The sequence below is a fragment of the Populus trichocarpa genome, chromosome 7, assembly GCF_000002775.5.
Source record: "Populus trichocarpa isolate Nisqually-1 chromosome 7, P.trichocarpa_v4.1, whole genome shotgun sequence".
Lineage (NCBI taxonomy): Eukaryota > Viridiplantae > Streptophyta > Magnoliopsida > Malpighiales > Salicaceae > Populus > Populus trichocarpa.
This window is the reverse complement of record NC_037291.2, coordinates 1,154,674-1,168,112: the sequence shown is the minus strand read 5'-3', so window position 1 is coordinate 1,168,112 and position 13,439 is coordinate 1,154,674. Positions and strand designations below refer to the sequence as shown.

The following is a 13,439-nucleotide window of genomic DNA, read 5'->3' as shown; positions in this document are numbered from 1 at the left end:
GATAAAATATAATAAAATAAATTATTTTTTCTCTGCAACAAGGCTAAAAACATTTTTGAGTGAATGTGCAAACACTTGTTTAAATTTTTCCTTTTTTTATATATCTTTTTCAAATACACACTTGTTCAGAGTCTTAACACTTGTTGGCTACTATTAATGAAATTCACTCTCTCGGATCTTCCGTGATGACGGATTTGGAAATGTATGAGTTTTGCAGATGGATGTATTATTGTTTTTCTTGGTTTTGAAAAAATTTAAATTCTTTTTTAAATTTAAATTTTTTATGTTTTTAAATTATTTAAATACTGAGTTTTTATCGGCCTTTGGGCTGGGATGGGATATTTGATTGAATCAGAGAATCGGTTTTTTATTTTGTCTTTGGCTTTTTTTCTTTTTTAATTTTTAAAAGATAAAAAAAATATTATTTTAATATATTTTTGAATAAAAAGTATTTTAAAAAGTAATTATAATCATATTTTTAAATACAGAAAGAGATAAAATCCATGTAGTCGATTAAAAAAAGAACTTTACAAGGGATAATCTTATCTAAAAAGACCTCATAAACTTTCAAGAACCTCAATAGTTATGTTTTCAACCTTAGAATATCTTTGGATTGGTCTCCAAATAAAAAAAAATAAACCAAATTAAAAAAATCTAGATCGCAATCCACTTTTTTCGGTGTAGTTAACAGTCATCATAGCTGACGTCGAACTTTCCTCTTTAAAACAAAATTGACACCAAAATTAATTTTCATGGCTAGAATGTGGCTTGTTTGTGTAATTTTCTCACTCCTCCCTTGTCTCGATGACTCTCTCGCTTCTTTGCCAGCTCACAAGAACCGAAACGCGAGGAAAATAAATTTTAGGACCACAATGTAAGAACTCGAAACAAGAAAGGATCAAATATAAAAATTTTGAAAAATATTGATGGACCAAGTTGTTTTTTTTTTTTTTTGCCAGTAATGAATACTAGTTCAGTGAACAGTGAACCAGTATGCACACAGGAATGCGAGGAAAATTTATTTTAAGAATGAAATATAAAAACTTGAAACTTTTTTTTTTTATAGAACTAAGAATATCCTGAGCGCTGGTCCAGACTAATCTTTTTGTGCACCGGGTGGCAAGTGCTCCCCAAAGGACCGGCTGCAGACGAAGAAAGAGGTCAAACCTCAGACCTCGTAAGCGACGAGAGCGCGTCTAATCGCTCCGCCAGGACCCCATGGATATAAAAACTTGAAACTACAAAAAAAACAACTATAAGAATTTTGGAAAATTAAAGGACAAGAATGTTTTTTCTTATGCCAAGAATGCATATTGATTCAATGACCGGTGAAACAGTATGCATACTAGAACACGAGGAAAATGAATGTTAGAACCAAAATATAAAAAACTTAAAACTACAAGAATTTAGAAGAACTAATTGAGGAGGGGGGATCATTGTTCCCCTCCTCGTAAATTATTATTCAATAGAATTCTATTTTTTATTTTTATTAATATTATCTTTTAACATTAGATTTATTAGGGATTGACTTTTATAATTTATTTTGAATTATTTTCTACAAGGTTTTTCCGATCTCCGAGTAAAGGGTTTGATGGATTAAACCAAATTTATTCGAGTTCTTTTTCTTTTCAAAATCATTCAATGTTAAATTGATTGAGAATTAAGTTTCGTAATTTATTTTGACTTACTTTTTATTAGGTTGTCTGAGTCTCACAATCAAGGTTATGTAGATTAACTTGAGATGACTTAGATTTCTTTATCATTTTTTTTTATTGATTCGATGACAAGAAGAGCCTCATGGTAATTGTTTTTAACCTCAATATTATCTAGAAAATCATATCTATGTTGAGAAAGAGATATTATTTATTTGAGTTAATTTTGTTTTAATTTAAGTAAAAATCCACCGGTCATTAGCTGCCAAATATATAAATTGATTATTTTCAGCTTAAAAACACTTTCTACTATATTATCGATTTCATATTTAAAGTCGTTGTGAAATGTTTTTTTTTTAAATCCTCCCTCAACTCCTAAAATTTAACAAGAATAAAATAATATATTAAGTAAGTGCTTGGGAGTGTAGCAACTTATGTTTTTAAGTATATTTTTAAAGTATATTTCACTTAAAAAAAGCTTATGTGTTTTCAATAGTTTTAATGTATTCATATCTTTAAAAACTAATTATTTTAATAAAAAAATTTAAAAAAATATTGTTAAAAATACTCTACACTACATTACCAAACAAAAATTTTAAAAAATCACATTATGTTTTTTTTTTTTTCAAGCATGTTTGTAAGTGCGGCAAAGATAAAGTATGATTCGTTTAAAAATATACTAAAATAATAATTTTTTTATTTTTTTAAAATATTTTTAATATAAATACATTAAAAATAAATTTTAAACAAACAACATTTTTACCTGCAAAGCACCCCTAGATCACTTGGCTTGGACGGTGAGAGTGACTGCAGATGATCCAGCCGTGTCCTTTTCGTCCGAGACGGACCTGTAAATTTTCAAGCCTAGGAATTCAATGCGGCAGGGCACCGTGCCACCATCACATTACATTACAATGTCTTGCAAGCTGTCCCTGTAAAACGGTGGTCTGTCTGGCTTTAGGCATAGGGTACATGTGAGGTGGAGACTGGAGACCTTCACTGTTACTCCGTTTTCTTTGACAATTTGGTCCCCCTTTTTTTTGAACGTTGATATTTAACAAAACCTTCTCTAGTTATGGTATTTATTGAAACGATTTGAATAACAAAGCATGTGAGAGTCGTGGTGGTGAGGTAAAGGTCAAATCTCACTGTATAAAAATTGATTCATTCTTTTTTATTCTCAAGATAAAAAAAAAAGTGAATTACTCTTTGAATTTCCAGCTACGAATAATGCTTTCTGTCTTTCCTCTCTTGAATTGATATATTTCTGCTTGTTACAACGCATGCCGACTACGTAAGGACAAGGAATGGTATTCCTGTTCAGCTTTGCGGCAGCACTCGGAGTTAAGAGCTTGATTGTTAGTAACATTGGTGTTCTAGTAATAACAGCTTGTAATTAAGAGGTTTGTTTTTCATGTGATTTCAAGTTTGAGATATGTAGTTGCTAATATGATGGTCATTGGAGGCTTACATAGTAGTTAACTTCAGAACCCATGAGATTAGTCAAGGTATGCGCAAGTTGGTCCGGACACCCATGTTAAAAAAAAAAAGAGCTTGTTTGTTACTATATTTAAAAAAAAAATTAAAAAAAAATTCTTTGCTTTAAATAATTTTTTGTGTTTTTTAATTGTTTTGATATGCTGATATAAAAAAAAAATTTGATGCATTCTAGACGAAAAATATTTTGAAAAGCACCACCATTACAATACCCAGACGAGCTTTGGGTGCGTTTTTAATATTACGGTGCAAAGTATTTTTATTTAAAAACTTATTAATTTAATATTTTCAAGTAAAATGCTTTAAATTATATGGATCACCAGTAAAGAAATAATATATACACACACGCTCGAGTTAAAAGACAATACATGTAATGTAATAATGTATTCGAAAAATATTTATTTGAAGAAGCTTTTTCTCTCTCCATTATCTTATGAATATACTTTTCATGTAGCTTAGTGCATTCATAGAAATTTAATAAATATTTTGGACGTTAGTTTCAAGATTCGAATTTAGAAAGTCAGTAAAAGGAAAATACCTCCTCGACTATCATGTCGATCCACTGAGGTTATAAAGGTGGTGGCTGTAAAAAAATGTCCACACTTACTACTTGACGTGGAGAAATGAGAAGTGTTTAGAAATGTGATCCAACCTTTTTTGAATTTGTTTTTTTATTTTTTTTTTGCATGGGAAAAATATTAAACTGATTTTTTAGGTATAAAAAAATAAAAATATAATTTTAATAATTTTTTAATAAACAAATATCTTACACTACATTATCAAATACACAAAAACACAACCCTTTATTTTATTGAAACTACTAGAATTTAAATGTGCTATAAAATATACAGTGATTTTATTTGAATGCCTTTAATGTCTCCATGGCTCCATGCAAGGGGAAGAGAGCAAAAGGGAAGGATATTTTTAGGGTATGTTTAAGAGCGTGTTAAATGTTGATTTTTTTAAAAAATTTGTCTGGAAATACTTTAAAATAATGTTTTTTTAAAAAAATATTTTTGATTTCAGTACATCAAAATAATTAAAAACGCACAAAAAATTTATTTTGAAGCAAAGAAAAAAATAAATATTTTCAAAACTTTTTAAAAAATATAAAAACAAACAGGCCTTATACGATCATCACGAGTTTAAACAGTTAAGAAATTATTAATAAGTTGTAATTAACTAACATTAGTGTTATCTCTACAATTAAGAGATCTCGATTGTTTTTGTGGTTAGATTGTGATTTTAAAGTTTTTTTATATTTTTATTGTTTTGATTTGTTGGTATTAAAAATAAATTTAAAAAATAAAAAAAATATTATTTTAATAAATTATCTAGAAAAAAAAAACTTTTAAAAATAGCATCTACACTAATTTTCAACATGCTTTTCGAGTTCAAACTTAACTTCTATAATAAAAAGCAGCAAAACAAGAAAAAAGAAAGAGATACATGACCTTTTATTCCATTCAAGAGTCATCATTTTTACTGCCTTCAAGATTCAAACACAAACCAAACAAGACAAATTATTATCATAGAATCATGAATCGTTGTCCAACTTCATCTTTCTCTTCATTCATCGCCCCTTTTCAAATTATTGTCTAATCACAATTAATTCACGGATTATTATCCAAATCCATCTTTCTCGTATCTCCTTCAATAATGTCATTGACCCCTTTCCAAATTATTGTCCAATCACAATAATCACAACCAAGAAACACCTTGTGTTCAATATTATGATACAGTATTTTTTTTAAAAGTATTTTTTAATTAAATATGTATTAAAATATTTTTTTTATTTATAACTTTATCATATTAAAACTATTTAAAAAACTATAAAAATATTAATTTAATAATTTTTCAAATAAAAAAATACTTTTAAAAATAAAATGTAACAAAAAAACAAATACCCTTTCACTACCTGATCTAGGATCTATTTGAGATTGTGATAACGGTTAAAAGTGTTTTTCACTTAGAAATGCATCAAAATAAAATCCTTTTATTTTTAAAAAATTATTTTTAATATCAGCACATCAAAACAATGTAAAAACATAAAAATATTTTTATTTTAAAGAATTTTTTTTAAAAAACTTTTCCGCTGTCAAACACACCATTAATCTTGGTTAATTGGTTCTCCAGTAATCTCACCAACCCCCTTTCCAAATTATAATCAAATTAAAATTAAAATTAAAATCCCGAATCAAAACTACTACTAAAAAAACAACCAGACACTAAAGAAAATTTTTCTGTTTTTTTAATCGAGAATTTTTTTTTTTTGAGGATCACATGAACACACATTCATGTAAGATTTTATACATTCAGTGAAATAAATTTTAAATTCTACTGAATATTAATCTCCAGATTAAAATTTTTAAAAAGCTAAAGAAGAGTTCTTTAAGTACACGATCGCTTGTTGAATCTTTTTTATTTTGTTAATGACTGGGATCCACCAGCCTAACTTTTCTTCACTGAAATCAAGATCATGTTCGAAGATAATTGCTATCAAATTACACTTATTTCTCATCTACTACTTGAATTTCGTTCAGTTCTGTCGTATCCTTTACTTTTTTTTTTTTTTTTATAAAAAAGAAATAATACTTGAGATTAATTTCCCCTCTTTTTTCTTACATCAAAATATAACACATGAAATATTTAAAGTACAGCATGCAATTGCAAACCCTGTTCATATTCCTATTAATATAATATTATTTTCCACGTCCACAATAAATATTAAATTTAAATCCAACATGTAGTGAATACAGAGAAGAGGAGCAAGTTGACCTTTCAGTTTCACGGTCTCACTTAAAAACCGAGTCAGATAGAAGTTATAATTTGTATAGCACAACAATGGTAGAGGGCTCCATGAGTCAACTCATAATTCGATTCGGTGAAAAAATTTAGTTTTTTTATTAAAATAATATATTTTTTAAAAAGTTGTTTGGTTTTTTTTTTAAAATAATTTAAAGCTTGGGTTCACTGTCTCGTTACCTATGATCTGGGTTTTATCATGTCCTGGGCCGGGTCGACCCGGGTCTCTTCTTACAAGTTATAACTACACCACAATGATGTCATTTCATACATTGAATGACAACTATCGGAAAACAGTAGAAGGCAGAACGATGCGTGTGGACAAATACTTGGTATAAAAGCATTCAACGAACAAACAATAGAGCCTCTCGCGAAATTAACGGACTTTTGTAACCACCGGCCAAAGCAAAAACCAAACCAAAGCAAAAAAAAAAAAACCAAACCAAACCGAACAACCACCCAAACTAGCAAACAACATGTTACACCACCACCAGCAGCAGCAGCTACAGCGACCGCGACGCCGCTGTGAAGGCACTGCTATGGGTGTTATCGTTCTCGATCTTCGTCCTGGTAACGGCATCGGCCCTTTCTCTCTCGGTAAGTAATCAACTCCCCAACTAAACGACAGCGTTTTTTGAGAAATTATGAATTGATTTTTTTTTGGTGGCTAGGGATGCCAATATGTGAAGCGTTTGCTCAGATTGAACAACAACCCAACATATACGACGTCGTCCATGTGAAGCATTTCGACGAGGTCTTCATTGATTTTTAGAATTTTAATTTTATATATATATATATATATATATATATATATATATATATTAATTTTCTTCTAGTTTGCGTTTACGATTTTTATTTTTTTATGTGTAGGAACCATTAAAACTCGATATTGTTCTTAGCTTTCCTGATCACGGGTTTCACCTTCGATTCGATCCGTGGTCACAAGTAATACTTTTTTTTGCCCTTCAATTTTGACTTTCCCCCCGTTAATTGCATTGTTTTTTAATGCATTTTGTGTTTTAACTTTGATTTTGCTAGAGGTTACGACTGATTGAGATTTTTGATGTGAAACGACTTCAAATGCGCTACGCGACCTCTCTTATTGGGTATTCTCATGGCTTAATGATGATTTCTGTTTATATTTACGTTAGATTATGTTTTTATTGCTGCTCTTATATCTAGGGGATCATCAAATTTAGCTACTTTTGTTGCTGTCTATGCACTCTTTGGACCGACATTTCCTGGGATTTGTGACAAAGATAGAGGCGTGTACACTCTGTTTTACCCCGTATGTACATGAAAATGCAATTACTGTAATTTTTTTTTCCCTGCAATGCATGTTTGTCTTGCGTGATCAGATTTGTTCTGCATTTGTTTTGCTTAGGGTTTGTCATTTGCTTTTCCGATTCCCAGCCAGTATACAGATTGCTGTCATGATAGAGAAGGTAATGTATTGCATTCCAGACTGGTGAATATAACTGTTTTATCAAGCTTTTTAGCATCCTAACTAGTTTCTTTTATTTTAATTTTTTTGGCAGCGGAACTACCACTAGAGTTTCCAGATGGCACAACGCCAGTTACATGCCGAGTCTCTATATATGATGGTTCCGCAGACAAAAAAGTGGGTGTTGGATCTTTAATGCACAAGGCTTCTGCTCCCCCATTACTTCCTGGTAACCTGTATATGGAAGAGGTGCATGTCAAGGTTTGACGTCTTTCTTTGACCCCTCCATTTCTTTTATTAAGCTGTTCAATCAGTTAGTTGATTAATGACTTCTGGGTATTGTACGCGCTCGACTCTCAACATATTAGAATCAACCTTAGAGGACTATGGCATGCAGATTTGAGAATTAGCATCATTTTTTTTTAATCTTTGAGAGGTTAAATTTTTTTGGTGATGCTAGTCTCTCTTGTATCTTTTCTAATGCAATGTTTATCTCTGCAGCTCGGGGAAGAATTATATTTCTCTATTGGAGGACAACATATTCCTTTTGGTGCATCACCACAGGTAAATTTTGGGTTTTATGCTGTTTAGCTTGAGTTTGATACTCTGCACAAAATCATTTTGTTGCTGCCTTGTGCTAGTAATATGCCCCAGGGGCTTTGAAGGAAAAAATCAGGACAGATACCATTTATGGCTTTCACAATATTTTCTCAGGGCGTGCCCTCTTATGTGGGATTATAATGCTGTAAACCACTTATCTTGTGTGTCTCTCACAGTTTCCTTATGTTTGCAGGATGTATGGACAGAATTAGGCCATCCATGTGGGATTCACCAAAAGCAGGTGGTGTAGAGTTACTATCATGGAATTGCAATTTTAAGGCTTTTTTATAAGCAATGCTAGTTTAATGGAGAGAAATAGGACTCTTATAACTTAATAGACAAAATAGGAATTTGATTGAGTGACTGCTTCTGAATTGGACTCAATGATTACAACTACATTGGGATGGAGATGGGAAAAATTCCACACATGTAAGGCTGGATCATGGCGGTGTACACACACGGGATGCCTTTCTCAATTGAAAGGACACCGTAACTGCTGGACCTTTATTTTCAAATCATTGTTATTTAGCTGTGTCATTCGCTTAAACACACTACTATTGGTGCACATACTGATTTTGGTAGCTGTACAGGTTGACCAAATGGTCATTCACTCTGCTTCTGACCCTCGCCCAAGGACAACCCTTTGTGGAGATTACTTCTACAATTACTTTACTCGGGGTCTGGATATCTTATTTGATGGACAGGTATTTATCTCTCTCTGTTCAAAAGGATATCTATCCATGACTCTGTTTAAACATCTTTGTGCTTGGAAGTGTGGAGATAATCTTTTTTTTTTCAGACTCATAGAATCAAGAAGTTTGTTTTGCACACAAACTATCCTGGTCATGCAGATTTTAATTCGTACATAAAGTGCAATTTTGTCATCCAAGGTTCTGACTGTAAGTTCTTTTCTGATTTTGAAAGGTTTTGTTGATGTTGTTAATGTAGAAACTAATAAACTCTTTCTCCTTGTTGATCATGTGTGGGCCTTTGATGAAGTAGATTACTCCAAACAGAGTATTACCCCAAGCACAAAATGGGACCAGGTGAAGGTAAGTTTTTAAAACTATTCTTCTTTTTTTTCTTCTCTAATTTACTTTAGAAAATCTAATGGCACTCTAATTGTGTTCATAAATGAAACCAGCTTCATATAGATATGGTGGTACCTTTTTGTATTTGCATGTAGTTAGATTCATTACTTGTACATGCCCTTAGTGTAAATTTCAGTCTTAGCATCAGACATGATTCTTTTTTATTTGACCTTCATGAGTAAATCATGGTTGTCACTAAAGAGCAAGTCAATATTCTAGGAGATCCTTGGGGACTGTGGCCGTGCAGCTATTCAAACACAGGGTTCTACAGATAATCCTTTTGGATCCACTTTTGTGTATGGTTATCAGAACGTTGCCTTTGAGGTGAGCTTTTGGATAAATTCACGATCAATTTTGTGCACTTGCCAAAGGTTTTTTTTTCCCTTTTGAAATCGGATTTTGGTATTGGTGCAATTCTGACTATGCTGATGTTACCAGGTGATGAAGAATGATTATATTGCAACTGTAACTCTCTTCCAGTCATGATGTTTATCATCTCTGGTATGGTTTGCCTACAAATCCTTTTCTTTGGCAATATAACATGTGCTTTAGATATGGTGGTTCCTTTGTCTGTTATCTTTTGATAACATCTTCTTTGTTTTCCTTATTTCTGCTCTTTTTTTGTTTGACCTAGGCTGGATGCTGTGACGTTGCCTGGTGCAACTGGATACTGTACAGTCTACTGAACAGAAAGCTGCATATACTGTTTTTAGTGGAAGCATCATCTCGGGGGAAGTTAAATTTGAAAATTGTACATATGATCTGTACAGTATAGTAGATTAGTATTGCTACTGGGGGGGGGGGGGGGGGGGGGGGTACCTTCTGTTTACTTGAAAAGAACTGCAAGCTCTGCATTCAATAATTCAGGTTGCATGTATTAAAGGTGGCCTACTTGTTTCCTCATCTTTACTTTAATCTTTTTCCCCTCAGTCTCTGATGTCTGTAATTGTTTTCCAAATGAACTTTGGAAGAATTGAAACCATAAAGTTCACTTTTCAGGAGCAACAAATGAAGGCCTTTTCAAATTTCCAGTAATAACAGCTTATAGAGATCTTTTACAATTTTTTTGTAGTTTTATTTTATTGTTGGCCTGATGAGTACACACTAAAAGATAGTTATGAATTAAGAAGCCATTCATGGCCGTCGATGAAGCCAATTGAAATGAATGGCTTGGCCTGTTGATCAGTTAGCTCCCTGGACCATGCGACTCTTCCTCCAAAATCAGCTCCTGGTCCTGAGCACTTGTACTGGCCAAAAAACACAGTCCTGCAAGACATTTACAGAGCAAATAAGTTATTCAAGCGTGGAGCATATTGTGGTCTGGCAACATGGCAAAAATCAACTCAAATAGGATAAATAACTGCTTTTAATTAATTGGTTAGTTGATGATTAAAGATTGATTAACTATGAGTGTTGGTTATGCCTAATCATAGTTGATTTTAGTGTTGGGAGAAGCACGTACATCTGTCTGCTCTTGTCCCCCCAGTCATACCATCCTCTAGGGGTGATGATCTTGTCCATGAAAGTGTAAGCAAAGACCACCCTGGAGAAATTGCCCCATGCTCTGCCCAAGAAGAGGGCACCTGAACCGGTGACCTTGCAGCTGACAAAGGAGAAGCCTGTTTCCTCAAGGAAGCTCTGCCTCTTCTGCGCAGTCAAGGCTCCAAAGCTAGTTGTTACAGCATGCAAATGGCAATCCTCATAGAGAGAGAGCCCATTTCCGAATATGAAATCCACGGAACCTTCAATGTAGCATTTCTTGAAGTAGTGCCTCCCAATGTGATCATACAGGGTGTCTTGTGCTCCAATGAACTTGCAACTTATAAAGGCTGCTGTGTCTGCTGATATTCGCAGCGCCACTGCTTGCTTTCCTAGAGCTCCTGATGGTGGCAAAGGTGCCTTGTTCTGTCATGAAGCAGTAAAACTTTTACTCGCAAGAGTCTAGCTTAGTCAAGCTTTGATCCAGGTTAAATAATCCAGTAATTGGATCAATGTATAAGATTCACTGCAGTAGCTCTTACTAGAAATTGGGTTAGGGGGAAGACAAACAGTTGTTAACAAAAGAACCACATGCCGAACAGAAGATAATTGCAATCAATTCAAGCTGTATAACTGACCTTGAAGGTGATGTCTTTTGCAATGAAGTAGGGGGAATTGACAGCAAATGTTGCAGAACCAAAGGTACCCAATGGCCGTCCATTCTCCATTCGGTCGGCTGTGTCATCCCACTCAATGATGGTCCTGTCGGCACCAGCACCTCGCAGGGTAATATAAGCCATGGTAGCTGGAATCTCAACCTTCTCCCTGCATTGTAATTAAACATAAAGAGATAAAGCATTTTAGCTAACAATTCGTGGTCTCCTAAAACCCTGTCAGCAATGAAGAGAAGATCGGATTCTTGGTCTTGCATGTTACCTGTAAGTCCCTGCACTAATGGAGATGACAACTCTGCAGTTATTAATAACTGGTAATGAATTGATGGCCTTTTGCACTGTAGGAAATGCTCCAGACCTTGGTTTCTTGCTTACCTCTATGGTTAAACAAGGCTTGAACTTGTTCTTTGCTTTCTGAAAGAGAGAATGCTTGAAAGAACCCATGTGTTTTAACCATTTGAAGTAATCCTCTTCAGGCACCAAGAACCCATTGAGCGTTTCTGGCATCGACAAAGAATTTGCATTTACAAACAATACCATCAACAACAGTAGCTTCAACACCATTGTGGAGTAGATGTTTCGCACAAGTTTCGGCAAGAAAGAATGAGGAGTAAACAAGCAAAGCTTTTCAGTCCCTCTAGCTGAAAGGCTGAAACCACAGCAGAGGCGAAGAAAGATAAGGGGTTGAAAACCTAGAGGAGAGGGAATGGCAGAGGAATCTGCCAGAACGTGACTATATCTACACTGTCTCTTCTAATCACACCCGTTAGACCTAGCAGTGGCCTTTAGTCCTGTGTTACTTCTTCTTGTCTGTTTCGACTTGTCAGGAAAGTCATGAGAGGTTGAAAATTGCATAATGTTAACCTTACATGGCATGAAAGGTGATAGAGTGTTGCTGCTCCACAGCTTTTCCTCATCACATGACTTCGTGTTTGTACTTGGTTTCCATTTAACTCAGGTTTTTGCAAAGCCAGAGAGATTGCAAGATTGAAAATAACACAAAAAGCTGGTAAGCTGTGCCAGATATTCCTTGGCTTCCCCCCCCCCCCCCCCCTCCTATTATTTTTGGTGTCTTGATTTCTTTAAGCGATAAAAATTGAGTCTACAAGTCTGCCCTGTAGTGGTAATATTTTATCATAAACCGAGACGATTGTCACTATTAACATATGCTCACGACAAGCCTAAAAGCCTCCAGGTAAATATGTTTTGTTTTTGGTAATCAAAGTGGCCTAAAGTAAACAACTGGAGCTGGGATTGGATTGGATTCAACACCCTTTTGTGAGCAACTTCAGGCACGTTTTTCGAGGTCCCCTTTTTGCTGATGGGTGTGAAAACCATAAATTTAGTATTATCAGGTTTTTCTTTTTCCCAATTTTATGCCTTAATTAGTTTACCTTGAGACATTAGGGCTTTTTCTTAGCCTCACATTATGTATTAATATATTACTATTATAAAATTAAAAAAATTAAAAAAAAATCATTTTAATAAATTTGTAAGTAAAAAACACTTTTAAAAATCACATTAACTCACAATACTAAACACTTATTGGTAAGAATTCATTTATTTATACAATAACGCAGCGTCTTAAATTTATTTGTGTTGAAAGTATAAACAGTTTTAATTTAATCTCTCATTTCTTTCTTACGAAGAATCAAAGAGATATAAAACTAAAATAAATAAAAGAATCGAATCAAATGCTTGATTTAATGAGTTAGGTGTTAGAGAATGGTGGCAATCAGTAAATCTTAGAATGAATAGAGAATGGTGCAATTGGGCAGACAGGGTGCTAGCGTGGTCCTTTTTTAAAAAATCACCTTCTATTTTGTAGGGCTGGACTAGCTTGCTGCAAATGTGGTATGAGAAAGGACAAGGGAAAGGGTATGTGTTGGGCAGAGGGCGTGGTGGAAGATGACAAAAGTATGTTCCTCATAAATTATGGTCCTAATGGGTAATCCTACATAAGCATATTGAAAAGCATGGCACCGTTTTAATTCTACTGTAGGGAAAGCAATCATTTGAGCACCCATGTGAGGTATGGTTGGTTTGTTATTTATAAAATGGATGATCTTAAAGTGTTTTTTTTTTAATTTCAGAGAGTAGAGGGATGGCATAAGGTGAAAAGCATGAAAAAGTCGTCATTGTAAAACAGAAAGGTGCTGTCTGAACCCTGAAGTTTCTAATTTCGAACACCCTCATG

The 13,439-nt window shown here is 33.6% G+C and overlaps 2 protein-coding genes across 5 annotated transcripts; one reads left to right on the top strand and one right to left on the bottom strand.

Moving 5' to 3' along the window:
- Positions 1 to 6,252: 6,252 nt before the first annotated feature.
- On the top strand, positions 6,253 to 10,127 carry LOC7480163 (PHAF1 protein At3g51130). 4 transcript variants are annotated; one of them, XM_024604866.2, is made up of 15 exons: positions 6,253 to 6,551; positions 6,626 to 6,708; positions 6,825 to 6,899; positions 6,993 to 7,060; positions 7,218 to 7,242; positions 7,339 to 7,399; positions 7,493 to 7,659; positions 7,900 to 7,962; positions 8,192 to 8,239; positions 8,589 to 8,702; positions 8,798 to 8,897; positions 8,998 to 9,050; positions 9,309 to 9,413; positions 9,528 to 9,590; positions 9,724 to 10,127. In XM_024604866.2, exons 1-14 carry the CDS (start codon positions 6,431 to 6,433, stop codon positions 9,573 to 9,575), a joined length of 1,131 nt encoding a protein of 376 aa, XP_024460634.1. In that variant the 5' UTR covers positions 6,253 to 6,430; the 3' UTR covers positions 9,576 to 9,590; positions 9,724 to 10,127. The 4 variants fall into 4 exon arrangements, with proteins under 4 accessions (XP_024460634.1, XP_024460633.1, XP_024460630.1 ...); XM_024604865.2 differs by having other exon boundaries at positions 6,254 to 6,551; positions 7,137 to 7,242; positions 8,798 to 8,888; positions 9,001 to 9,050; XM_024604862.2 differs by having other exon boundaries at positions 6,256 to 6,551; positions 7,137 to 7,242.
- LOC7495526 (probable pectinesterase 53) lies at positions 10,082 to 12,302 on the bottom strand. Its single transcript, XM_006380730.3, has 4 exons — positions 11,505 to 12,302; positions 11,207 to 11,393; positions 10,552 to 10,994; positions 10,082 to 10,355 (listed from the first exon to the last, which is right to left on the bottom strand). The coding sequence occupies exons 1-4, from the start codon at positions 11,804 to 11,806 to the stop codon at positions 10,205 to 10,207; spliced, it is 1,083 nt and encodes a 360-aa protein (XP_006380792.2). The 5' UTR covers positions 11,807 to 12,302; the 3' UTR covers positions 10,082 to 10,204.
- Between the last annotated feature and the right edge of the window lie 1,137 nt (positions 12,303 to 13,439).